Raw genomic sequence first — 26,928 nt, 5'->3', positions numbered from 1 at the left:
ATGTTATTTTATTTTTTTAAACCAGGAAGTGTAATACAAGTACAGTATGCATAAAGCATTTAAACACAACATAACAAATGTACAAATTATAATGAATCAATAAATTACGTCTTCATTGGACAACTATAAAATGTTTACATTAAAAGTAACATATCATATTAAATACGGTATATACCTCCCAGTCCTGCTGGTATACCTTCTGCTACAGTAGATGAATCCTTATAAATAATGTAGGACGAAGAATAGAGAGAAACACTTTTGGAAAGATTTTGTTTTACAAAACAAAATATAATATTATATATATATATATATATATATATATATATATATATATATATATATATATATATATATATATATATAATATATATATATTGTATATTATAGTAATATTTTCACACAACTTCAGACAATTAAATATGCCATTAGTAATTACCCTTTGGCTATGCAAGAACGGGGTCATTTGAAATGTGTCAACAACCCCTGATGCACTGAACTGTAAAGCTAACAATTGGCAAAATAATCCATGCAATGTACAACTACAGACAAAGCACGTAGTATAATTGTTTTTTGTTTTGTTTTGTTTTTTTTTAAAAGGCGTATATGGAGATAAATATGCTGTGGAAACGGGCTCTCATACATCTGTTTCCGATTTGAAGCAAAATGTGTGGAACCTGAAATGTCATCCTTCTCTAAACTCTAAAGCTTTTCTACAAAATTTAACAAAATGTAACAAAGGGTACTGATGCTGAGGATTTCAAAGCAGGTGTGTGGAATCAGGAAAAAAGACACTGCATGGACGTGAATACAGTACATGGAAGAAACCCCAGCAGCTTGTAAACAGCAGTCAAATTAAATATGTATGAACTATAAATATAAAATGAGACAGCTGGATACAGACAATTATATGAAATGCATACAGATAAAATGGCAGAAAGTCAGAATTTAATTTTTGTATAACCTGAAAACATTTATAAATAAGTATTTTTAAAAACTTAAGTAATAAAATAAATACACAGTACTGTGCAGAAGTTTTAGGCAGGTGTGAAAAAATGCTGTAAAGTAAGAATGTTTTCAAAAATAGACATGTTAATAGATTATATTTATCAATTAACTAAATGCAAAGTGAGTGAACAGAAGAAAAATCTAAATCAAATCCGTATTTGGTGTGACCACCCTTTGCCTTCAAAACAGCATCAATTCTTCTAGGTACACTTGCACAAAATCAGGGATTTTGTAGGCATATAGTCAGGTGTATGATTAAACAATTATACCAAACAGGTGCTAATGATCATCAATTCAATATGTAGGTTGAAACACAATCATTAACTGAAACAGAAACAGCTGTTTTGGGGCTGCATTTCTGCAAATGGAGTTGGGGATTTGGTCAGAATTAATGGTCTCCTCAATGCTGAGAAGTAAAGGCAGATATTTATCCATAATGCAATACCATCAGGGAGGCCCCAGATTTAATCTGCAGCATGACAATGACCCCAAACATACAGCGAAAGTCATTAAGAACTATCTCCAGCGTAAAGAACAAGGAGTCCTGGAAGTGATGGTATGGCCCCCACAGAGCCCTGATCTCAACATTGAGTCTGTCTGGGATTACATGAAGAGAGAGAAGCAACTGAGGCTGCCTAAATCCACAGAACTGTGGTTAGTTCTCCAAGATATCTGGGCCAACCTACCTGTCGAGTTCCTTCAATAACTGTGTGCAAGTGTACCTAGAAGAACTGATGCTGTTTTGAAGGCAAAGGGTGGTCACACCAAATATTGATTTGATGTAGATTTTTCTTCTGTTCATGCACTTTGCATTTAGTTAATTGATTAATAGAAACTATTAACATGTCTATTTTTGAAAGTATTCTTACTTTACAGCATTTTTTTCCACCTGCCTAAAACTTTTGCACAGTACTCTGTGTGTGTGTGTGTATATATATATATATATATATATATATATATATATATATATATATATATATATATATACACACACACACACACACACACACACACACACATAAAGATCTTACTATACATACAAGCAACACACTTGACAGTTTTAAGCAAATGGTTCGCTTCACAGGCTGGTTTAATGGTCTCTGATTAGCAATAAACCCAAGGTAACCTTGTAGCCTGTGGCAGTGCGGAAGCCCTGCCAGTGCAATGCGTGTGTGTGTGTGTAATATTCGGTTGGCAGGGAGGGGGCTAAATTCCTCCCTGACAATACATGTGGGAATGTGGCTGGAGCCTTAATTGAGTGGTTGATGGTTAATCAGGCCCCAGCCACATGGTATATAGGAAAGGAGAAATCCTTTGTCTAGGTTTGGCAGTTTTGGCGAGTGGCTATACGGTGTGTTTTTGTAAATGTGTGCAGCCTGTATTAGTGAAGGCTAAATGCCCAGTCCAAGCACTGCTGGTTTTGTTTGAACTGTTTATTTTGGCCCTCGTGCCGTGTTTGTTTTGTGGGTTTGGTTAATAAATGCGCAGCAGTGCTTTAAAACTACAGCATCATGTGTCTTGAGTCTCTCTTCCTGCCGGAAACGAGCCTTGCCAGTGATGCTACCCTGTCACATTTTATTACTGCATCAACAGGCCTATACCGTATTTGTACCAATGAAGTGATTCACGGAATTGCTGCGGTTTTGTATAGGAGACAAGTAATCTTAGTCTCACACATACACACATTCCTAGAATTTGTATTCACTTACCTGGAACATATCTGTACTGCTGTCATGCGTGTACTCCACAACCACAGTCTGAGCTCGAGACAGTGTGTAAGAGATACTGTGCTGGTCCTTGTTGCTTATTGCCTGCAAATATAACAAACAGATTTTATGCTACCCCGTTTCACAGAAACTGTGCTACAGGAAAATATTTTATTTATCCAATACCTGCAGACCAACATTAAGGAGATAGGTGCTACTGTATTAATACCTTTAAAAATAAGCGACAGTGAACAATGAACACAAACCAACTGCTAGTACGACAACAGATTTTAAAACCAATGGCATATTAAAAAGAACAAAGAAAGCTTAATGAGTGATACAGGTCTCTCTTTCTCACTTCAAACTGTAATTTAAAGACTTCTAAAACCAGGGGGAAAACACTTAAGTACACTAAATGCAACCTTCCACATTCCTCATTAATTGTATTTCAATGGCTGTTTTGTCAACAGTTTTCTGTTTCAATTCTCTAATCTATTATGTAGATCAAGCTCTCCACAGGTGAGGGTCATTGATGTTTTTACATTTCCATTGAAACAAGGATTTGTGTTGACTGCTGTTCTCCACATAGTCCAAGGCTGGCAACTGAATTGCGTCTGCTAAAAAGATGGCTTTTTACCTCCGCTGGAGATTTCCAGAAAGTATTTGTTAATTGCTTATATCCATCTTCTTTTTATGTGTCTTTATATTCCACACATTTATCATCCCATAAACATTTTCTATCATGAAACAAATTGATCAACTGCAAAGTTTCTGTACTTTCCTTTTAAAAAACAGTGAAATCAAGTGATTAGAAAATACAATATATCACTGGCTGAACACACACAGGCACATAGCAAAATTGTCAATTTAATTGCTGAAAATAGAGCAGTTGTCTATTCTAGCAACTTGTTGCCAACCGAAAACGTACTGACAACTGAAGCTGTCAGTTAGTGACACACGGTCACTTTGAGTTGCCAAGAAAAAAAATTCTTGTTTATCTCCAGCATAAGAAAAGCAGCAAACACCACAAGTCCAAGCAGCTGTTTCTTCACTTGTTTCACATTGAATGGTAAACTGGCCCAATCAATACCAATCACTCTTAACAGTTAGTCGGCACCAGATTTCTATGGAGAGCTCAATCCGAATAAATCATTTAGTGCACCACTATCCTGCCAAAAACAGTGTTCCACATTTCATGACAGAATCAGAGGTGATGTTAAGTTTTACATTGAAATCACAATCAAGTTCAGTTTTATACTGGAAAAATAATACAGTACACCTTTGCTATAATGGCCTTCATTAAAACGAAACTTCAGCAATAACAAACCTGTCCCATGGACCTCAAATTTTATATATTATAAATATGCTGCCTTTGCAGTGAAGGCAACTCTTTGTCTCAATAAAAAAAAGCATGCAATGTGTAATGCCTCCCAAACGAAAATAATTTTATGTTGCAACAAAGCTGAATTGTTTGAAAAAAGGAGTGACGCAGGCATATCTGTCGTGAATATAGTTTGCAAAAAAAGTTTTTGGTTTGTTCAGCAACCATGTGGCAAAGCACAATTGATTAAAGAAAAAAACAACAAACCTTTCATATCAAACTTTCATGTCTGGTTGATTTTGAATAAAAATTCAGTTTGATTCTTTCATGCTGGATTAAGATTTGGTGCACTTTGAAACAAATCATGTCGGTTTGATTTTGAATAAAAGTTCAGCTTCAATTCAGGATTTTTGTTTTATGTACTGTGTTTTAATTATTTAATGAATTGGACAAAGCAAAGGCAGAATACTGCATACATGAGACAACAGGTACATGTAATTATACTTTTATTCCTAAATCACAAATCTCATTAACTTACTCTAACAGTTTATCCTTCATTTTGGTTGTCCTTTCGCTCTAACGAACCCCTCGATATAACAAACCAGGGTGTACTGTAATTCAATTTGTTTGCATCATATTCCGTCTGTGTAATATACCTCAAAACCATTGAAATTTCAAAGCAGCTTTATAAAGTAGACGGGACACTATATTTAAATGTAGTCAATTAGGCTCACTGGTTTTCAACTCTGGTCATCCAGAGCATCCAACATCAGGGTTTTTGTTTCAACAAGGAAGTTATTAAGGAATTACTGCTGGTTGTTGTTTTATGATCATGGCAATGCTTTATAAGGTGTATACATGAGCCTAAATGGGCTGTGGGGAAAAACAAAACAAAAAACAACAATACCATAATGTTATAAAATGACTGAAGAGGAGGATGGCTATACTGGATTCCCAGAATGACAGTGGGAAGCAGGTTTCAATGGGGGAGAGGTGCAAGGTTATGAAATGATGCTTCAAACATCTTCAAACATTTAAAACTGCTCTAGATAGGAGCTATACAGAAGAACAAGCTGGTAAATAGATACCAATGAACTTTCTTTTACTCAAACTGACCACCATTATGGAGAACTGAAATTTAAGAACACATCAAACAAGAAAAAAATATATATACTGTATGGGGAAGTAGAATGGCAAAGCTCACTGAAATTTGGATATGTGAAAAAAAGACTCATATTGACATGATGTTGAAAACAATGTGGCAGCGAAACAGTTAAATGTATATATTTATTTTGGAAATTTATTTTTTTTTCATTTTGACAACCAACAAAACAAAGAATCAAAGAACACAGCTGTGCATGAACTCTAATAAGCTATGTGAAAGTGTGTGGTCTGTATCCCTGATTATGGCAACTACCTCAAATGGTGTCTGAAATATGAGGCTTTGACACTGTAGCAGCTGCTTGACCATGATAATCACAGAATGCTGCTATGTACGGAGTATGAGGCAATATCTTGTCCCCAGTATGGCAGCCATCGCAAGTCACAGGTCAAACTGAAGGGTGATGTCAGAGGAAAAATATGAAGTCATGAAATGGTTTATAAGACATTAGCAGTTGAAGGTGTGGCTGGTTTACAAACACATATGCTTTCCCTCATAGGGATACTTCATTAGCAATAATACCTTGGACCGGACGTGACCCGAGCCGAGACACTCATTAGTATTTCTTGGAGATATGGAAAGCCAAGGGGTCTCACTCAAGCTGTTGTGCCATTTGCAGAAGACTCGTAACCGATGGCAATAGAACTTACATTATGTACTGCAGACTCACCTTGGCTGCCTGAGGTGTACAGGCAACATGCACCGTGCTGGGCTTCACCCCATTAGCTTTCGGTCTTTTGCATAAACCAAACCGGCTTTTCCGTCTGCCTCTGTCTCCATTTGGTAGAGAACCATTGTATCTGAAGAACATAAATATAAGAGATTAGATACAGTGTGCAGTAACTTGGTGGCAAGTGAAAAAGAGTGAAACACCTTCATATATCCCCACACTCTGATACTCTCAACAACTATCCTACATAATGTTAATGTGAACTGTCATCACCTAACTAATTTAATAAGAATTTTTTCCGATATATCCATATAAAAAGTGACATGTGGAGACGTGGAGACATAGCCAACAGGAACAGAAATTCTGTAATGTAATTACCATACATTCCCAGAACACACTGTCCTAAGCTACTTTATTATCCTAACAAGGCATTTAATATTCAACAACAGCAACCTTTGTGATTAGACCCTGGTAAAGCAAGACAGACCTGAACAATGCCAACAATTAATTATTCATCTAATCATTTTGTCATCTTGAAATTAAATTCTGTAGGGGTGGAAACGTTTACATTATCGTGTACAGAAATAGTAAACACATACACAGAATATTCTAGTATCAAAGGAAATATTGTATAAACAGCAATAACATAATAGAGTGCAAACTACAAAATGCTAAACATTATAAGCAAACATAGTAAAATTGTCATTCCATAACGGTTATTCTCAGGCTCTTTAAAGTCATAATGGACACTACTCCATTTATTTTCTCAACATAAATATTTCTAAATTAAATAGTTTTTTAAACATTATCTGCTTATATCAACTTGTTTCTTAATATTGATAAATTATTTAAAAACATAAAACACGAGACAATAAATGAATGTTCTAATATAATTATAAAGTTAAATACATCGGATTTACAGTGTTTTTCTGTTTCTTTCTTATATCTAAACAAGTTCCTTTGAGGTTTTGTTTCTGCATGCTGCTGTAAACTGTCTCTGCCCTTTAAAATTGAAATGCAGCTGACCTCCCACACAGAAGGAAAAAAAAAAAAAAAAAAAAAAAACACACTCTATCAAGGAGTGAAATTCAATGACATGCGTTTCCAATCTGCAAGGCAAAGTATGGTGGCCCAATAAGTCAATAAACTGAAGTGCCTTTACCATGTGTCCTCAAAGACACTTCTGCATGACCGTGTATACACGATCATGGTCCTTAAAAGCTACAAAAGCAAAAAAGTTCAGTCAGGATCAGTTACACGAGGAAGTAAAAAATGGTAAAATCACCTCTTAGTGTTGTGTTTCATGGGATGAGCAGGTCAAGGGAATGTTTCATGTTAAAATTCTATTGCACTATAAAAGGAGGAAATGTTGCTGGTCCTGCCACACACTATGGATGCAGCTGCTTCAATTCAGGACAGTCAAGACCCTCTAACACTGAAACTACTGTGCAAAACATAATATCAATCTGTGAGCTGGAATAACAAGTCCTGCCACTACTGCCTGTCCAGCAAAGGAAGCCCTTGCTATACAGTAGCTCCCAGGTCACTCTAAAACAAGATTCATCCATCTTAATAAAGGATTTCCTGATAAAAACCAAAAACATAAAACACACAACACAAGGACATGCTTTTACAATTATGTTTTCCGGCTGTTACCGACCAGGGAAAATGTTTAGTAAAAATCGCTTAATGATTCTCAGATAACTATTTATTTATTAAAAGAAACTATTTATTTAAGAAACCTCAGGCTTGACCTACATTTCCTTGAATACAGATTTACATCTCTGCATTTGGTAGGTGGTAGGTGTCAAGTTTTGAAACCCTGATATGTCTATTAATCTGTTTTTACAATCTCTTACAATTTAAAATAACACTCATTTTCACTTAAACTTTTACAAGCCTTTGTCTATTCAGCATATTTAAGAGTTCAAATTAAAAACAATCATGGGTAAACTACTGTGGATGACACACAAACACACCCACACAAACTGCACCCTTGAATCATAACTGATTAACGTTTCCGTTTAATTAGTTTATTTCTCCACATGCCTTCACACGGTATAAACTTCATGACTCAGCTTAATGTTAATTAGGCCAAACATTCCATACACTTCAAAAACTGACATGGCCTAAAAACTATCAAGTCACTTTATTAGGGATTGTCTTAATATCCAGGTGAACTCTTTAAAAACTCTGTTCGGCATACTAAGATGGAAAATAGCTACCAGTAACATGAAAAAACTAGGAGCACCATTATGTAAGGTACATCCACCTATAACAGTAATTGGACAAGAGGTTTTCTAGATATAACAACCCAAGTGTGATAAAAGCCCTTCATAAATTGCAATACTAAAATCTAAAAGGGGTTTTCACTCACCAGCTTCTTGCCTGTGGTGTGTACTGGGCTTCCTTAGTAGGAACAAACTTTACTTAATCCATGAAAACATGAAGTTAAAGCTTCGGAAATAGGGCCTTTATTTCAAAAGTATGCTAGTATAACAACGTACGCATAGAAACATTGGAGTAGTGCAGTAGTCTAAGCCTGTACTCACAGATTAGACTTAATTTAAAAAACAATCTGAAGTCTTGTGTCTTCTTACCCCAGGACAATGAGTTCTCCGTACTTGACGGGCACTTTGATGGAGGCAGAGATGTTTTCTTGATCAGGAGAGAACATTAGCCTGGCTGAAGAAAATTATCCACTGCTCTTCAGTCCTGGACCTCAGTCCTGTTTTGACATTATTTTGGTAATTCTGAGAGAGAGAGAGAGAGAGAGAGAGAGAGAGCATTAGCATATATTGCCTTAAAAGCAGAAGATGAGCAGTCCCCATTACTCATATGTAGGGATGTACTTAATTTGCTATTTCATAGATTTAATGGAAAAAAACAAACATAAATAAATAAATAAAAATTGGGAAATTGAGGGGTCAAGAAATTCACCTTGTTAGGTCTAATACTAGCCCGGAAAGAAAATCATCAGTGCATCTCTGCTGGCATTTCTGTGACCTGTGCTGTACAGTAGGAGAATGTTTTGTTATTTTGATTTAGGTTGCTAAAATCTAGTTTTTAGTATTGGAGGGAAAACACCAAAAATAAACAACAAAGTATATTTTGGCTGAGGATTGCATCAATAATTTTCCAAAACAAACTTTACTTGCAGATGGAGGTAAATTATTTTGCTCGTCTTGTAATGTGACTTTGGATTTCTTCAGAAAAAATCTGATCGATCGCCATTTAGCTTTAAAATCACAGTCACACATTAATACGAAAGGCTACTATAGAGGGTGCTAAACAGAACGTAAAACAAACAGCTTCCAGAAAACCAACTTGATAGTCAGCACGGACAAAAACTCTTCCTGGTTGGCTGTAGCCAAGTTAAATGAGCACTACAGGTACGATCTAGCACTGCCACCTCGCTTCAAAGAACCTGCTGCTTACTTTATTTGTCAGTAGTTCACAGACAGCACAGTAAGTTGCCAATCAAGTTCAAATCAGTTAATTTTATAAAGCAAGCAGGAAGTAGGAAGGTGGCCCTGGTGTCACCTCTACGTGTTAAACTGGTAGATGTAAAGCATTAGGGCTAGACACTTCCTGTGACAGGGTAGCGTTGCGGGCCCAGGTGGTATTGGCACACAAGGAGACTCAGTGACAAGGAAGCTGCGGTTTAAGCACGGCTGCGCATTTTTAATAAACACTAAAAAAAAGGTTTAACAAAACAGACCACTGCTGCTCGCAGAGCAAAAATAAAAGGTTAAACAAAACAAGTCATGAACACAATAAACAGAAACAAAATAACCGTCTCAAGGGCCAAAACAAAAGGTTTAAACAAAAAACAAAACTGTTCAGGCTGGGCAGAGCCTTCACTGAACTTTATCCAAAATAGACACACACACCCGCACACACACTCCTGTTCTCTCACCAACTTCCTCCCCCAAGCAAAAGGATAGGAAAATAACCCCATCCCTGCCAACCACCACCAAAACAATATTTACAGGCAGGGCCCTGCCCTGCCACACTTCCCGATTAGAGTTGGAGCGATAATCAATTATTACTACATTATCAAAAATATTTTTGTATTGTTACATAGTTAATCATGACTGATTAACTATCATTATTAGTTTGAAGTAAAATAGTATAAAATTGTCACTGTATAAACCCGAAGATCGGCATACATCAAGGTTTCATCTTTTTTGATTATTATTGGTTGGGGCAATATTCCGTGCAAGATTGTTCTGTTTCTGAAAATGGTCATACCCCTTGCACTGTAAACATGTATTACGCAAGGTATTTTTGTATTTTTAAGCATATAAATCTGGTGAATAAACATGCTTATGAGCAGAAAATCAGGACAAGGGGCAAATACTTTTTCACAGTACTGTACTTAAAAAGACATACCGCTTGTCTATCTCTCCCATGAAAATCCCAAGCATCATTTATCTTTTCCACTTTGATCCAACCATTCCATGCATGTGCTCAGATTAACCTGGACTCAAAGTGATTCTGGGAGCTTTCAACCGTGTCCCCTACAACTTGCACGTAGGCACACAGTGCTTGCGTTCAAAGCTTACACAGAAAGCTGGGCCTGTACTTTTCCTCCCCAGAGTGAAGGAAACAAGCATGCACAGATTAAAGTCTGAGATAAGCAGGAACTCTCCTGTGTGTCTTGTTAGACTGAAGCAAGTCTAACAAAAAATTCTAGAACTGACCAGCCTGGAACTCAAGCTGGTTAGGAGATGGTTAAATTGGTGAACTAGCTGGTCTGCTGCTGGTGAATCAGAGTTTTAGATGGTCATGCTGGTGAAACAGGTTGATTGCTGCTGGTGTAAAGCTGTTCTGGAGATGGTCAAGCTTTTGAGTGATATAGCCTACTGGTTATACTTGAGAATGTTTTGTTGTGAGTATAGTAAATGTTAATTACATTTTTTTAAAAACTATTATTTTTAATGACTCATTTCAATCATGTTCCTAAGGGTGGGCATTACGTTCTCATTTATTACACACTACCCCATGCAGTATTTTATAATCTCTGGAGAGCATTGTTTTGTTTTGTTTTTTTTCCTGGCTGAGAAGCACGAGAGAGAAGACAGTAACTATGTGAGGTATGGTTGTAATTCCTTTCGGTTTGACAGCTTGCGATGGGGTTGGGCTAGGTTGCTGGCATTAATGAGCATGTGTTTCCTGTATCAACCAGTACGGGAAATATCAACTGGATGAGCCCATTGAAAAAAATTGCTCACCAGTTTATAGAGAGATCGCGATCAAAATGCAAAGACATAGGTCTACCGGTAGTTCGACTCAACTGGCAATGAATGGAATTACGTTATTTATTTTTTTAACACTTTGTTCAAGCTTATTTGTATTTTTCACAGGTTTTTTTTAGTATATACACATGATTTTGCGTGTGTGCAATATCTGGATGAGTGGTTGAGGGAAACTGTTGATGTGCGAGACATAAAAAAAAAATGTCATCCAAGGAAGACCAATGATTTCAGTCCACAAAAATTGTACTGGATTCTTTGGAGGAACACGGCGCAAGTCAAGGAAAGATCCTTTTTATGAGAGGTGAGTAGCCTACTATATTTAAACCAGGAGAAGTGGGTCACTATGTACAGTAACTCCATAAATAATTATGGCCAAAATATATATAAACATTGGCGCGTAATATAGGTAGGGAGTAAAAACATGTATTCTTTAATAACGTAAGTAAAATAATAAAATGGCATTTTACAGAATACTTTAAAAGTTTATTGTAACAAAGTTGTACTTCAGAAAAGCAGCATCTAACAAGTAAGTCAAACTGTAACTTAGCCTAGTATCCCATAAAAAAAAAGTTTCGAACCAAAATTACAATGTTCAATTTATGATTTTGAAAGTGCTGATTTTACGCAGTGAACAAAAAGTAGGCCAAATGTTACATTTAACATTTTTTTTTATTAAATATGTGGTAAGTTCTATTTTCGCTTTGCATTTATTTAATTTATTTATTTTTAAAATCGTGTTACTTATTCTAGCAAACAGTTTGAATAGTAAATAAATGTGTTGCTATTTAAAGATTTAAGCACTGAAAATGCATGTGTGGCCGCGGTTCTTTTCATCCAAGACAGAACCGATTTTTGCAACATTGTTCAAGCCTCGGAATCCCATTCATGCACTAAGAAGCACAATTACACATTACAAGATTCTTAAAATGTACAGAGGGACTGCGGCAAATTGGTTAATAGTGTCCAGGTGATTAAAGAACAGACAGACAATTGTAATCCAGGTGCAAAGGTTTGTTTTGTCCAGTGCCTGACGGCAAAACAAACAGTAAATAATAATGCTGGCAAGTAATACAGTGGCGTGTGTTACTTACATTTATAATCCCTAAGCTGGTTTCGAAATAATAGTCCCGTTATTGTATCCCCACATTAAACACAAAACACGTACACAAGTCCCTTTAGTGTGTGAATGAGTGATTGTAGTACAATACAAGTTACTGTGAGACAAATGAAGTGCTGTTCCAGGTTTGTGATGGCCTTTGGCAACAGCTCCAGAATGTGTTAGCTGTCTAGTGATACAAGTAACAAATAGACAGTACAAAACAAAACACAATTATTTCCACAAAAGACATGGGTCCTTCCAGGTCACCTCACAATAACAAGGAACAGGTAACATCACTTAGACCCCTATTTATACTCTCACTCATGACCCCTTAGTAAACGATTGCAGCCGCTCCTCCAATCCACAGCTGCCACATCATTTCCCTTCCGGGTCAATGAGTTAGTGTACTGAAGCGCTGTGTCTTTTCTACATGACCGACTTCCTTTTAACCCTCAGAACAAAGTCTCAGGCCAAGTGGTCCAGAGTACTCTGTTCCCGTTACTTGGCACCATCAAGAATCATTATCTTTCTGTCACAGGGACACATCTCCTTTAGGAAGAAAACTAATGGCTTCTGCAACTATTTTATTTATTGTATAAATGTACCAGTGTTTATTTGCTTTGTTAGAAATTGAAGAGCTAGCAAAGAGTGGAAAACGAATGTGTGTACCTAAATTATTGGATTGAAACAATGAATGAGATGAAGAACAAGGATTGAAGAAGCAGCAGCACGCGGACGCGAGAAGTCAAATTCTTTAGTTTTTCAGCAATTGTAAAAGGATTCTCTCTCCCCCCAATAACTACTTAAAATGAAATACTGTATTTGAAAATAAAAATATTTTGCATTGGGACTAGTCTCTGACTGTTGGGGTTTTCATTAAATTTAAAAGTTTTTTCCTTTAAATAAATGCACATACAGTTAATAAATGTAGTACAAAGAACCATGCAAATCTGTCAGGCATGTGTTCAGTGTTTATTACTGAACCGTTTTTCTAATGAATCTATGTAACATGTTTTGTAATACCTTTTCATATTGTTAAGTAACAGTCATAGGTAAATGGTAATTAATAAACAATTATTTATTTTTAAATCTTAGTCAGAAGTTATATGCTTCAAAATGAAAAGAAAACCACCTGCTTCAAATTTTGAAAGAAATGAAAGCTAAGAAAAGGAAAACATTGTTCTGAAAAAAAACAAACATTGTTCCTAAAAAACAAAAAACAAGACCAAAAGTGGTGAAAACGGGATACTGGATTATGCTGAATTCTCAGATGATACCTCTGGCAGTGAATGGGAAATAATGTCCCAAACAAATGTACACTGAATTTCAGCTTTAATTAAAAATCCCATTCAAAGATTTAAGGAAGTGAGTGACGAAGAAGAGGAGAAACTGAAAATGTACTAATTTCTTAAAGAAAAAATTAAAAATACAAAAAGGAGCTGAATTTCTCATTACAAAAATGCCTGATCTCAAAACTAAATGGTACGTTGTCATTTATTTGTAATATAAAAATAGGGCACTTTTTTTTTTTTTTTTTTTTTTTTTTTTTTAATGTGGGACTGTGAAAATTAGGAATGTGCTATATTTAGCAGTTAATATTCTTGTAAATTGATGGTTGTCATAATATTTACAGCTGTATGAGAAGTGAAATGTGAGGAATTTATTTCTTCAGGTTTTATTTATTTTTTTATGTAGGAGTTTGTGACAAAATAGCAGAGTGGATGCAGAATGATTGGAAGAATCATTGTATTTCTGTCACAGTGTTTCATTAGACAAGAGAGGCCAGGTTGGATCAAGCTATGCATTACTCTCATCTGGAGAACAACCTGAAAAAGCAGAACGTTTGAACACTGCACCAACACGCCATGCTGTTCAGGATGGGACGGTAAGTATGTATTATCAGTATCTAGTCACTTACATGCAGGCCCATAATAAAATAAAATACAATTAAAATAAAGCAGAGCAAACACTCAGTGAAAGGGAACAATCATTTTGTTTCACCCAGAAGATATGGAAATATCTGCAGTTTAGACTTTAGCTGGTAAAATGAATCCTGCTAGGTGAATGTGGTTCTCTTCATATGCAAGGTATTATACATTTTCCAAAAAGTACGATTTAATAAATATAGTATAGGAGTCACAAAACCAATACACTAAACAATCATACATAGGAGTATAGTACAGTAATATTAAATAATTTCTGTATTCTGTGTTATTGGTACACTTACTGCTTGCTAAAGGGAACATATACTATAGTTTTAAATTCATAAAATGGAACTGCTATAATATCCTCAAAACAGTGACTGTTCAAGTTTACTGTAACTAAAGTACATATAACATTTCATTTGAACAGAAAATGAATATTATATAATCTCCCATATTATAAGCACAGTTTGTTCCCCGTTAGCCTGGTCAAAATAATAAACTCCAGCCATGATCAACAAAGAAATCAGACTACATAAAATGTGCAGAAGTAATCCAATTCAGGATGATCAGAATACACTCTCATTACCATTGACTGGAACTGAAAGTAAGTGTAGATTAAAATTGAAAAGGCAGAAAATCTCATCTTGCAATTAAAGTTTGTAATGTGCAGGTGTTGAAAATAAATTTTCATATACAATACATACATACATTCAGAGCGAGGTTTATCTTTTGTGGTCCCCATGCAAAGGCTCAGTTTAGGACCCCTACATTTTACTAGACAACCACACTTCAATTTACCACTGGCCCTGCTCGGGGCCCTGAGAAATCCCAAGCGATGATATCAGTTTGAATTTAATAATTTTACATTTAAAAGATAAGAGTGCAAACTTGTGTCTTCAACTGTACAGAGGTATGTTATTTTCCCTAATGTAGGTGCAATTTCTTCTTTTAGGTTGAGATTGGAGATCATGTGTACATAAAGAAAGAAAATGGAAAAGAATCAATGCACAACAGAAAGATGCAATGTTTGTGAGATGGCACGTAATCTGGGGATCCAGCTCACTGAAGTAGAGAAGTTTTAAGGCAAGAGCTGTCCAACCACTTTTAACTCATAAATATAAAGTATCAGAAGGTTAATATAGTACCGATTTGTGTAGAAATGTATGTGATGGCTATACGTAGTGTCACGGCAGTAGTTTTAAAAAAGTTCCTTATAACAATAACATATTTGTCTTGAAAAGACATTTCTGAAGATTTCTATCTTTGAATGCTTATGTATGCTTTTTGTATATTATTATTATTATTATTATTATTAATAATAATATTTAAATGTGAGCCAGACTCGTATTGTATAAAGCCATAATAGAATATTGAAGGGCACATCACTAAAGCAAATTAGTCTATGTAGAACAAATAACAAATACCGAATGATAAAGAGCAGACATCACATTATATAAAACTGTACTGTGGAGGAATAATACATCATTCATTTGTTGAATGGCAATTATTCTCCCAGTTCAAGCTGTATATCCTGCTAATATTATCACATCCTGTCTCTCAGACGTTAAACTTCCTTTAATATGGCAAAACCCTGCCAGGACAATCATTTTTTTTTCAAATTAAGTAATGTCTTGGGTATGCTGGTCAGACTAGCAAGAGCTGGTAAACTGGTCAGACTAGCTAGGAGCTGGGAGACACTAGTCAGACCAGTTTAAGTTCCAAAACACAATACTAGCTGGTGACCATCTATGCCAGCTTGAGCTGGTCAGTGCTAGAATTTAAACCACTTCTAGTGCAGAAAAATTCAGCTAACTAAAATATTTATGCATATATGCTACTGTAGTAGTATAGAACTAAACTGGTTATTCAAACCAAATATCTTTTTAGGGATATTAATGCTAGTGGCGCAGTTGGAATACTAATGGAAATATGCAGTGCTGCAAAAAAAAAAAAAAACCCCACCACTGACAGATTATGTTTAAAAACATGCAAGTAAGCAAAGAGTATACAGTGCACCTGTGTGAATCATCACTCCACACAATTACATTTACCCTCAGTCTATCAATCGAACTCTGCATTCCTATTCAAAAACAGTTCAACACCTTGCTTACACCAGGGGATCTGTTGCTGTTAAGACAGATATCTGAGAAACTAACTTGCAAGAGGACAGTTGAATTATATGGGCTGTTCATAACTGGTCATGCTTTCCGTAAAATGCACCGAATATATTTTCAAGCTTGATCTACTACTATTTGTGTCATAAAAATGCAGTATGGCAACGTATTTTTCAGTCATAATGGGGTTAATAGGGGGTATAACTTGATAGTTAACTTTTTCATTCATTTAAAAAGCTAATTATGCAATTGATGACGGGCACTTTATGGTCAGCTATGCAGCATGTAATGCCAGCTGTACAACGTAATGCTCAAAACTAGGGGTGCACCGATAAAGATTTTCTTAGCCGATACCGATAGCCAATGGTTATCTACCCATATCGGCCAATACTGATAATAGACAGTGCAGTTAAGCTATTGTAAACTACTAGAACAAGGCATTGGGCCTATGTTTTAACTGTTTTATAATTAGAAATGTAAACAAAATTAAATAAAATGAAGATATTGTTTACTTGTTGCACTTCAGAAAATGAATACAAAGAATAACAGTATTATATTGTGTGCTTGACAGCAATTTATATATTTGTTTTACAAGTCACACAAAAATAACATTTTGCATTTAGTAAAAACACATGTACAGCAAATATATAACACAGCTTTTAACCAAATACGATGCCACAAAATCAGTTTATCAAATATCTTCGTGTTAAAAGTGAAGGTCAAAGTGAAAGGTATCCTTACATCTTGACCGTTTCTATAATGAAATGTTGCGATATGACCTATTGATAAAGTGACAAAGGATTTACTAGAACAATTTCTGAAGCCTTTTGAGGCATTTTTGTGTGATTTATGTACAAAGCTACACCTCTGAGGCAGAGACACTCCAAAGTTGGGCGGTCCTTCTGACTCAGAGTATCCTAAAGGCCTTATCAGGAAGTTCCATTGTCTGTGAAACTGCACCCAGTAATAGTCCCCTTGTAAGCCAATGGGGGGGAAAAAAAAAAAAAAAAAAAGAAAAAAAAGAAAGTAGTTCAATACTGCTAACTAGCCTAGAAGGTATTTTCATAATTTAACAGAAAGGCACAAAAACGGTATTACCAAAAAAACAAAAAAAAACAAAAGACATACAAAAGGCTTTCTGACAGTGTTGGTGAGGAAACACTGGTAAAAGCTGAAGTAGGATTCATTTAGTGCGGTGTCTGCAGAGACTAGTTTTAAAACAACTCCCTCTCAAGTAAAACACGTCACAGTTGGTTTCAGGCGGATAAAGCACTGAATAAAAAACAACCTCCCAGGGGCTTAAAGTGTATTTCTCTATTGAATCAGTTAACGGGTCCCCACATACTGACAGAATAACTTTTTTGTGACACTGTATACTGTATGGGAGAAGCAAAATATAAAGTTTCTTAATTTTGAGAGATCAAAACTGTAGGTAGCATTGTCCGGCCCGAAGTATACATATTTTAAATATAAATATAATCTATATATATATTTTAATATATATTATATATATATATATATATATATAATATATATATATATATATATATATATATATATATATATATATATATATATATTAGAAAATTGATAAATAAGAGTGTCTGATACTAGTCTGAAATTTGTATCTAAAGACATGTGGTTGTGAGAAAGACTTAGAAAGGAAACTGACTGTGAAAAGTGTATCGTGTTAAGTGTTTTATTTGTTTGTGGAAACTGTCTGCGTTTGTCACTGTTAGACAGCTAACATGAACCGGGAGCTGTCACTACGGGCCAGCATCAAGCCTGGACTACACTTCATGACTGTCACTATAAATTGCCTTGTACCGCACCTGCACTAAGAGTACTCACTTCAGGATAAGTGACCGTGTCTGTGTTGTGTGTTATTCTTTGTATTATTTTGGGACTGAACCCTGTGGTTTATAAGATGGCAATACACATCGTTGTGTACAGCCAGACTTATTAACCGGTTGCAAACTTGGAAACAGAAAAATAAAAGAACTGTTTTGAACCGTGAACTTTGTGTCTGTCGTTGTTGGAGCACCTGCATCACCTGTACACCTGCACACTGCAAACCAGCTCGATCACAGTCCTCCTGTGGCCAGTCTGTCGTTGTCCCTGGGGGGAGGACGCAGCCACCTCTCTAACAGAGGGTGATGGGGAAGAGTGCTGTCCAGGAGTGAGGGAAGCAGTGCACTCTAGAGCTACGGGAGACATTTCTCCAGCATGCACTTAGAGAAATGTGCACAACACTCACAGAAACTGCAGCTCACCAGTGCCTACTTGGTGTGCTCAAGCCCCAGGCAAGAAGAGCATTTGCCATGCTTGTCCTCAACAGGCAGACTGACCTTGCATGTGTTGCAGGGATAAAACTCAAGCATGATGCAAGAAGCAAGCAATGCAGTGTTCAGTATACAGATGCTGCCTTAATCTGCTTATAGAAAACAACAGAGTTTGGTACCGGACCGGGGAAGCGCGACCAGGTCGGCACCGATGCGGTGATCTCAGTCCCGGTTCGGTACCAGGTTGGGAACGGCGTTGGGAAGGTTGTGTTCAACTGCACTAAACAGATTCTTTATGTTAATTCAATAAACCACCTAGTCTGTCAGAGGTGATTATGAATAGGCACACTTCAGTCACCCACCAGAGAGTTCTACAGTCAGCTCATCACTATCAGATAAATTAAAATATCAAAATACAGCCCTACACTCCGAGCTAGCACCAAGCCAGGGGACGAGAGTCTGCGACAAGCGAAACACACACCACAGTACCAGCTGAAATTTAAATGTTTCTGCTTTAGTCAGCTGTGAACTGGTAGATGTGTTTGAAGATGCATTTAAAATCAGTCATAACTATATGCATAGACATCTGGTGTAAGTACCTACTGTAGCAACACCATGAAATACATTTACTAAGGTATGCTACATTTTGTGGACATTGACAAATGTGGTAATCACTCAATTTCAAGATAGTATTAGTGTCTTGTTTAGATAAATAGATACATAAATAAATAAATAAATAAATATTCAACTTATTCTTTATAGAACTGCAGTGAAATCGTATGTACATCGGCGTGGTATCCTTAAAACCGATAGGTGAGACTGTGTAATGACCAAGTTTGCATATAGCCGACCAAACAAATCTCTGTTAGTGCAATGATCTAGCTGTCAACGTGAGGTATACAGTGCTTGAAAATACCCCATTCTTATATCAGTTTTTTTTTTTTATCATGATTTTGTGTAACAGCAACATATGTGTGTGTGTGTGTGTGTGTGTGTGTGTGCTTGTTATATGAGTAAACATACAAGTCAAGAATGAAGCTCATTAAAAAGTAACTTGGATAACTTTCACAGACCATTTTTTTTTACTGAAACGTTTAGTTTGTTTATATTTTGCGAAAAGCTGCATGCACAGTTATTTTATTTATTTATTTATTTATTTATTTATGTATGTGTTGTTGACCTCAGCTGGGCAACGAAACTGCCAAAAAACATACAGATTTGTTTAACGGTTAAAACTAAGTGGCTATACATGTATAAAAGTTTGACTTCTTTACAATAGTGTATTTCTCTTGGACAAGGGTGGTGGTGCAGAAAACATTTATGAAAAGGGTTAAAATGAATCTGATACTACTATTGCAGCTTTTTAATCCTGCTGGCTGACGATCTGTGAATCCCTGTGAAGTCTCCAACATTTTAAAAACTTCCAGTGGCACAGAAATGAACTGCCACACAAACTGGAATAGCAGTGGGGATACTGTGGCTTCTGTTTGATGCAGGCTCCAATTTCCACTAAAGTTAACATGTCCTCGCAGTGGAAACACAGTCTTTCACAAACTGCAATGTTATTTAAATTCTCGAAGGGATTGTGTCTGTCCTTAAATACTCTTTCCCTACTAAACATTGTTTCACAAAACATACTGTTGTCCCTTTTTGGGGAAAAGGGATATTTTATACCAGAGTTTTATTTATTTATTTATTTATTTGAAGTATTCCTGTTCATATTTCTTGGCAAATTTTAAACAGTTTGTTTTATAAATTTTCTTTAAAAATGGTTCGCAGTGAGGTTATGTGTATACAACTCTGCTCCAGTTGTACAGTTAATTCACGCACTAATTTATGCCTGATGCTTTTAAATCTTTATTCAAGTCCTTGGCTTTTAATCTTGGATTTTTGGATGACTCTCCTTAAAGTTAGCTGGTGCAGTGCTACCGGAAGTTGTTTCATGACTGCCTACAACAGCTGCTGTGTGCAGTAACTCAAGCAGCGGATCTGTTAACATCAGCTGAAAACTAGGCAACAAAACTGGCAACAATTTCAAACATGCTGTATTTACTGTACAGTGTTGCTGTTACAAGCATTGCATAATTAAGTAGCGTCCTTAAGTTTAATATGTAAATCTCATTCACTTGAACATGCATTTCGAATGCCATACATAGAATATCAAATGTTGGATGTAGAGAAGGCAGGTAAATTGTTGGTTGGTGAAACAGGCATAACAACGTCTGATTCACGGTTTAACACAGACTTTTAACACTTGTCAAGCGTCAGCATTTTAAAAAAAAGTAGCCAATATACAAGTCTTTTTTTCGTGTACTCGTATGTAATATTCTGTTCAAATAGTGTTTTATTTTTGTGTAATCGACTACAAGGACCATTTCCTAATGTTGACCATAACTTTTTTACTCATTTATTAATCTTGATAAAGATGTCACATGGAAGTACAGGTTGTGGCAAAATATACAACTTAAAAGGGTACATCGCCACTACATGAAAAATAAAACAAACTAGCTGTTCTGAGTGCATTTGGTCATTGTATAATAAAATCACCTACATAAAAATTAATTTGTCTATCTATATAAAAAGTAGGAAAAAAAAGTAAATACTTTTTGGTTTTATGATTTAACTCTTTCAGCACAAAGTAACAGTTTCGGTGTCATACTAAAAAAAGAAAGATTTTTTAAATGGGCACGAGTACACATGTTTATATGTTATGTATTTGCTTACTGGTCTGCTATTTCCAGGGGAGTAATCTTTTCTATACTACTAGAGCAGTTAGAGAACTAGGTGGAGGAATTTTAGAATTTGAACCTCAAACAAATCCTGTAGAAATTTGCTGAGTTCAGTAAAACTGAGCCCTCTAAACTAAATGCAAGACAGATGGGGCAAGATACCAAGCTAATTAGCTAAATCTAAAACCGCGGCCTTGCTTTGATTTGTAGTGCCAGTGCTGCTTGCTCGAACAGCTGGATCCGAATTGTTGCGGCTTACTTTATGACAAGGCTTTCAAAAGAAAAGAACTTTACTTAAATAAAGGAATGCATTTGTTTAGCAACTCTTTGAAATAGCCTCTCCCTCCCAGCACCTGCTCTCTGAGTAGCATATACTTGTGTACAGCAGTACTATACAACAGCCAGCTTTGGGGGGAAAAAACATATCCAACCATTTTAACAAGACGTGAGCATATTAAAGGGTAAACTGTGCAATCCCGCAGTGTTTCTGATTAGTCATGTTTGACTCGCCCTACTTCCAGCTGCACCATACCGTAGGTCTACAAAGAATCCTATGTGGAAAACATGTGTTGATTTATAAAGTTTATACAGTATTTTGAGAAATGAGACAAGATCTGACAAAGGCTGGTCAAAACCTGTTAAATGCGTTTGCTAAAATTACCATTTTCTCAGTTTGTACTCTGAATGGCGCTAGTCTGGGCTACTGTGTTTTAACAGACTTTTGTCCCATGTCAGACTGCACAATACTTCCTGCAAACTACAGTGATCTCATTTTTAAAGCAACATTGGCGAGAAAGCCACACAGCTGTAGTCACCCATTAGTCAATAGTCTACTGTGGCCAGCCTTTGGCTTTTCAGACTACTGTAGTACCACTACTACAGTAGTGAGTGTTCATTGTGCAGGGCTCTCCAAAACTTTTCCATTGAGGGTCTAGGACTTTCAATTAAAAAAAGGTCCCAGAGGAAATGTTGGGCGTTCCAAAGTACAAAGTCTTAATGTTATGGTACACATCTTTTTTTTTTCTTCATTTATTAAAGTAGACCATTTTTTAACAAGAAACAAAACTAAAAGCCACAAAAGCAGAAAAAGCCTAATAGAATCCATAAAAGCAAAATTTCATAAAGAGCAAAAGCACAACCAACCATTCTACTCAACCAGACATCCACCACTGCTCTCAATATTAAAAGGAGACCAAAGGCTCAATAACCTATTAGGTTTTTAACTTAACAAATCAGAATTAATTGTCTCACTTAAGCCTGCCCATATTTTTCTACTGAGTGCTCTGAACTAACTAACTTGCTTATTCAATACTACACACCATGTGTGCTCTGCTCTCAGTGACAGAACAGCTACAGGAAAGAAGTCCTTGCCGTTTTCTTAAAACGGAACCAACAATTCATATTTGTTAAACATATTTAATATGATCACCTAGTAGTAAGGATATTTAAATGGACTCATTTATTTTTCTCTATATAATCTAGCTACTGTAGTCATTTGGGGAAAAAAAACAAAACAAAAAAAAAAAAAAAAAACCCACACACATTACCAGTACCCAACATCAGAACTACCACTAATTTTGCCACAAACTAACAAGCAACCAGCAGACCCTTAAATTCAGTAGCATTATAACAGTACAGCCAAAAATAATCCATTAAACTTCTAAGCCATTTTTATCTGTCAGCACCTGCTAATATCTTTCAAACACAGTTGCTTATGCTTGGGAAAGGTCGGCAAGAAAACCTTAAATGGATTCCAGCAAAACATGCAACCTTACACAGGAGGTCACACTTTCAGTATAGGGTTCAGTTCTTTAGCCCACTCTGATCCAATACCTACCCAGGGACGCAGACAACTGCAAACCTGAGTGTCCCAACAAACATGCATGCGTAAAGGACGTGGGTATTAGTGTGCCAGAGAGCCTTGAGTGCATGTTCCTAAATTCCTAATTCACCCAGCATATTCCACCTGTGAAACTGTCAGGGGAAGATAGCATTTCCCCAAAGGATCAGCAGTTTGTGTGGAAACCAGAGGGAGATGTAAAGAAACTCCACTCAACTCTGAAGACCGATATCAGTAATATGATGCCTATGGTCACATTCAGAAATAATACTTGATTGTTAGGGCTTACTTACTGTAAGATGCACCCTTAAGTTAGCATTAACAGAATATTGCTTTGATTTCTTTCTGCTAAAAAAAAAAACCAACAACATGCAAGAGAAGAGTTTTACCTGACGAAAATGAGCAAGAAAGGCCCAACCAGAATGTTTGGTCTCCTGTATGTTTATAAGTGTTTGGTCACCGCCTCCAAATCAGGTTGAGTGCATTGTATTTCTTGCACGCTATTTACTGTGTCAGGTCATGTAATGTGACAGTACACTCTCAACTTGATTTGATGTAGCCATTGAATACTGAAACACAGCACTTCATCTGTTGTGGTTTAAATGTTTGTAATCTTTCTCACTGAAATTCTGGAGTGCAAGATCTGCATTCTCAGCAACATTACAATTGTAGTTTACTGCCAATATGTTCCAATGGGAACCTATGGTACGGCGTCTTTCTACATGACAGCTAACTACTGCATGGGTTTTTCACCAGATATAATGCCAAAAGTATCCATTATAGATTGGCTTTTTAATTTTAGGTTGGTGTACAAAAAAAAAAAAAAAAGACTCATTTTCCATTGCAGCTCAATATTGTGCTATAGGATGTTGTGGGGAACAGGAACTTCCACATTTGAACTGACGCTCACTTATTGACTGACACAAATTTTATTAAAAACACCAAACAGTGTTGAAATAGAAGAGAGATCATCTTTGGGCCCTGCACACTATGGAAGGTGTGTTTTGTGGCTGCATTGCACAGCCACAGTGTAATGGTTTAATTTTTTTTAAATTGAATTAGGCATGCTAGTAATTGAGGAGTATAAAAAGGCAGGTCTGTAAGGTCCGTCAGCGTCTGCGTGAATGCCAAGGAAGCCTGTGGAGACAAAACTCAGTAAAGGGAGTACGATAGTGGTTAATGCGAAACTGCATAACCATCCGATTTTTGATGAGATAGAACTTGATAAAGTTTAGATAAGGGTTCCAAAGTAGAACTAGGTTTTGTTGTGTGTTAATTTTGTAAATAAATAAATAAATAAATATACAGGCTCTGGCCTATTTAGACATACATGTGGTTTTGAGTGCTGTTCCTTTTACAAGACAGAGTGTTAAAGGTTCCAAAAGTGACACACCCCACTTTGCCACACCTGATAGACGCGCACCTGTGTAAAAGGTAATCAGACGCACTCCACGCACTTTTTGTCATTCACGTAATAAGTTTGTTTTATTACGCCCTCTGAATACCATGCACTGTTTAGCGGTTCTTAACACCACAGTCCTCTGCATATACATTAACACAAGCAGTATACAGCAGGCTACTAACTCTGTCTGATTTTTAGATTTTGTTCTTTAAAATATTTAGCTTAAAAAAGCATCCTCTTTAACAGTAAGGCTTGATTTTAATTTACACTTTCCATTTTGTGTCATGCTATCTGAAAATATCTGGAAAGGGCCAATATATTTCTATGGTACTATGGGGATAGGTTGCAGAATTCAAAACAAAAGCTAATTGAACTTCACAATTAGAATACGTGTATGAGTTAAGGCTGTCATTTTTCAGACAACATAGCTGTTCTCAAAGACTGGTTTCTAACCCAAAAAGACCTTTATGGCTAATAATCCAGCTGCTCTACAAGCAGAAGTGCTTTTGTTAATTTCAATACAAAATGTATGTTTCTGTTTTCTTTTCGCTTGTGGGATGAATAATTTAGGTTTAATAAAAGGAAATTTGCCATTCATATGCATTCAGACACAAAGAACTGCAGTAGTAGAGTGGAGTCTTGACACTATAAAAGGGCTGCCTTATTATGCCTGGTACAGCATACATACAGTAACAGTACAACACAGTACTTTCAGGGATCTGCTTAATCTTTCTGTTAAAAACAAAAAAACACTGTATAATATACATGTTAAAACAAAAAACAAAGTCCTTCAGTGGATTATTTATTACAGCATCACTGAATTATAAGTATTGGCACAGAAAATTATGCAAATTAAAGTCATAGATAAGCCAGATGGCAGCTATGTGTGTTTACAGTCATGCCACTATGAAATTACAAAATGGTATGTACTGTGTTAAGCATATTCAAGTTTTGAATTGTTATTCTGCACCATTTGGCTAACTTACAGTACTAGCATGAACACATTTTTTGCTCACTTTCTAGACTGTTGAAAATGGCCCTTTCATTGAAGGGAAATGACCATGCTTTGGGGCAATGTGCTTGTGAAAATGCTATATGAAGTTAAAAAGACTAAAATATAGCCCAATTACAAATGATATAAGTTTTGACTAAATAAATCTGTGGTTTTCAGCCTTTTTTTAAAAAAACTGTACCCATTCTGTCTGAAGGTTTCAGCTCAAGTACCTGTTTAAAATTTCCACTCTACTGATTGGTACCACAGTTGCAATAAATGGTAGAATAATCGGATTAATCATGCATAAATCTCCTTGCAGGACTTACCCAGTTTGTTGGCGACACTAAAAAATATTTAGTTTTAAGGTTTTATATACTTTTTTTTCATCCTCTACCAACTGTGCAGTGTTTACAATGAATGCTGAACCTGAAACAGTTTAGAATGTCAAAGAAGCCAGTGAATTAATTCAGCAGCAAAACATGATATTACTAGTTTCCCTGTTGCTGGGTAGTTCTGGGGCTTTATAAAATCATTCAAATACACACTTACTACATAATCAATAAAACAGCAGACACATAGCACACAGTAACTATTCACCACATTACCATAGTCCTTCAAATTTAATTTGCACTTTCACCACTTTTTGCTTCTCAAATAGCCTGCTTCTTAAATTCGAGTAGAGTACAGTGATGGTGATTTTTAACATACGCAACAAGACGCGACTACCAGAGTTCACAGGTGTGAGTAATCATGACTAGAAATGGGAAGCAGCACATCATTCTACTGCTCCGTGTGACATCAGACAGCCGCAGACTGCCTCCACATGCGTAATTGAGGTTGTATCTTTGTAAATGCATGTTTGTTTGAGGTTTTATTTTGCCTAAAAATTGAGGGTGGGGGAATTTGGGCTGTGTCTTGAGTTTGAGGGCGTTTTAAATTTGAAGGAATACAGTATTTATTATTGGAACGGATGGAAATGAGACACATATTGCATAGCAGTTTCACCCATGCCAGGTTTTACTACCAGCTTCATTAACCACAGTCTATAGGTAACAAGCTCAGGTGTGTCTTATTAAAAACTCTTATACAGTAGTAACGTTAGAAATAGTACATAGTTGATACCGTATCAGATTAACTCAAAACTTCCAAACAAAAGAAAACAAAAAAGACTGATTGAGTGACAGCCTTCCAATAGGATCTGGGTTTACATGAAGATGTTCACACCAATCTTATTAAAAGCATTTTTCCATGGATGTACTGTCCACCGAGAATCCATCTGTTTGTACATGTTAAAAATCCCATGGGGCTTGACAAATTAGCTGCTAATACTGTTCCCCAGAGCGCTTTGCCACCCCCCACCCCTAGTGTGTAAACTCTGAAAGATTAAGTGAGAACACAAAAAAATAAAAACATCCAAA

General features: G+C 36.1%; 1 protein-coding gene across 1 annotated transcript in view; it reads right to left on the bottom strand.

The window, feature by feature from the left end:
* The window catches only part of LOC121317253 (E3 ubiquitin-protein ligase pellino homolog 1-like), a 52,801-nt gene that overhangs the window by 8,930 nt on the left and 16,943 nt on the right, over positions 1–26,928 (bottom strand). Inside the window, exons 2-4 of the mRNA XM_041252974.1 lie at positions 8,465–8,617; positions 5,865–5,994; positions 2,715–2,816 (exon numbers count right to left, since the gene is read on the bottom strand). Coding sequence (XP_041108908.1) covers positions 2,715–2,816; positions 5,865–5,994; positions 8,465–8,541 — 309 coding nt within the window. The 5' untranslated portion in view covers positions 8,542–8,617. The remainder of the gene's footprint in view (positions 1–2,714; positions 2,817–5,864; positions 5,995–8,464; positions 8,618–26,928) is intronic.

This window comes from Polyodon spathula, chromosome 6 (assembly GCF_017654505.1).
Source record: "Polyodon spathula isolate WHYD16114869_AA chromosome 6, ASM1765450v1, whole genome shotgun sequence".
Classification (NCBI taxonomy): domain Eukaryota; kingdom Metazoa; phylum Chordata; class Actinopteri; order Acipenseriformes; family Polyodontidae; genus Polyodon; species Polyodon spathula.
This window is presented reverse-complemented; position numbering and strand designations above follow the sequence as displayed.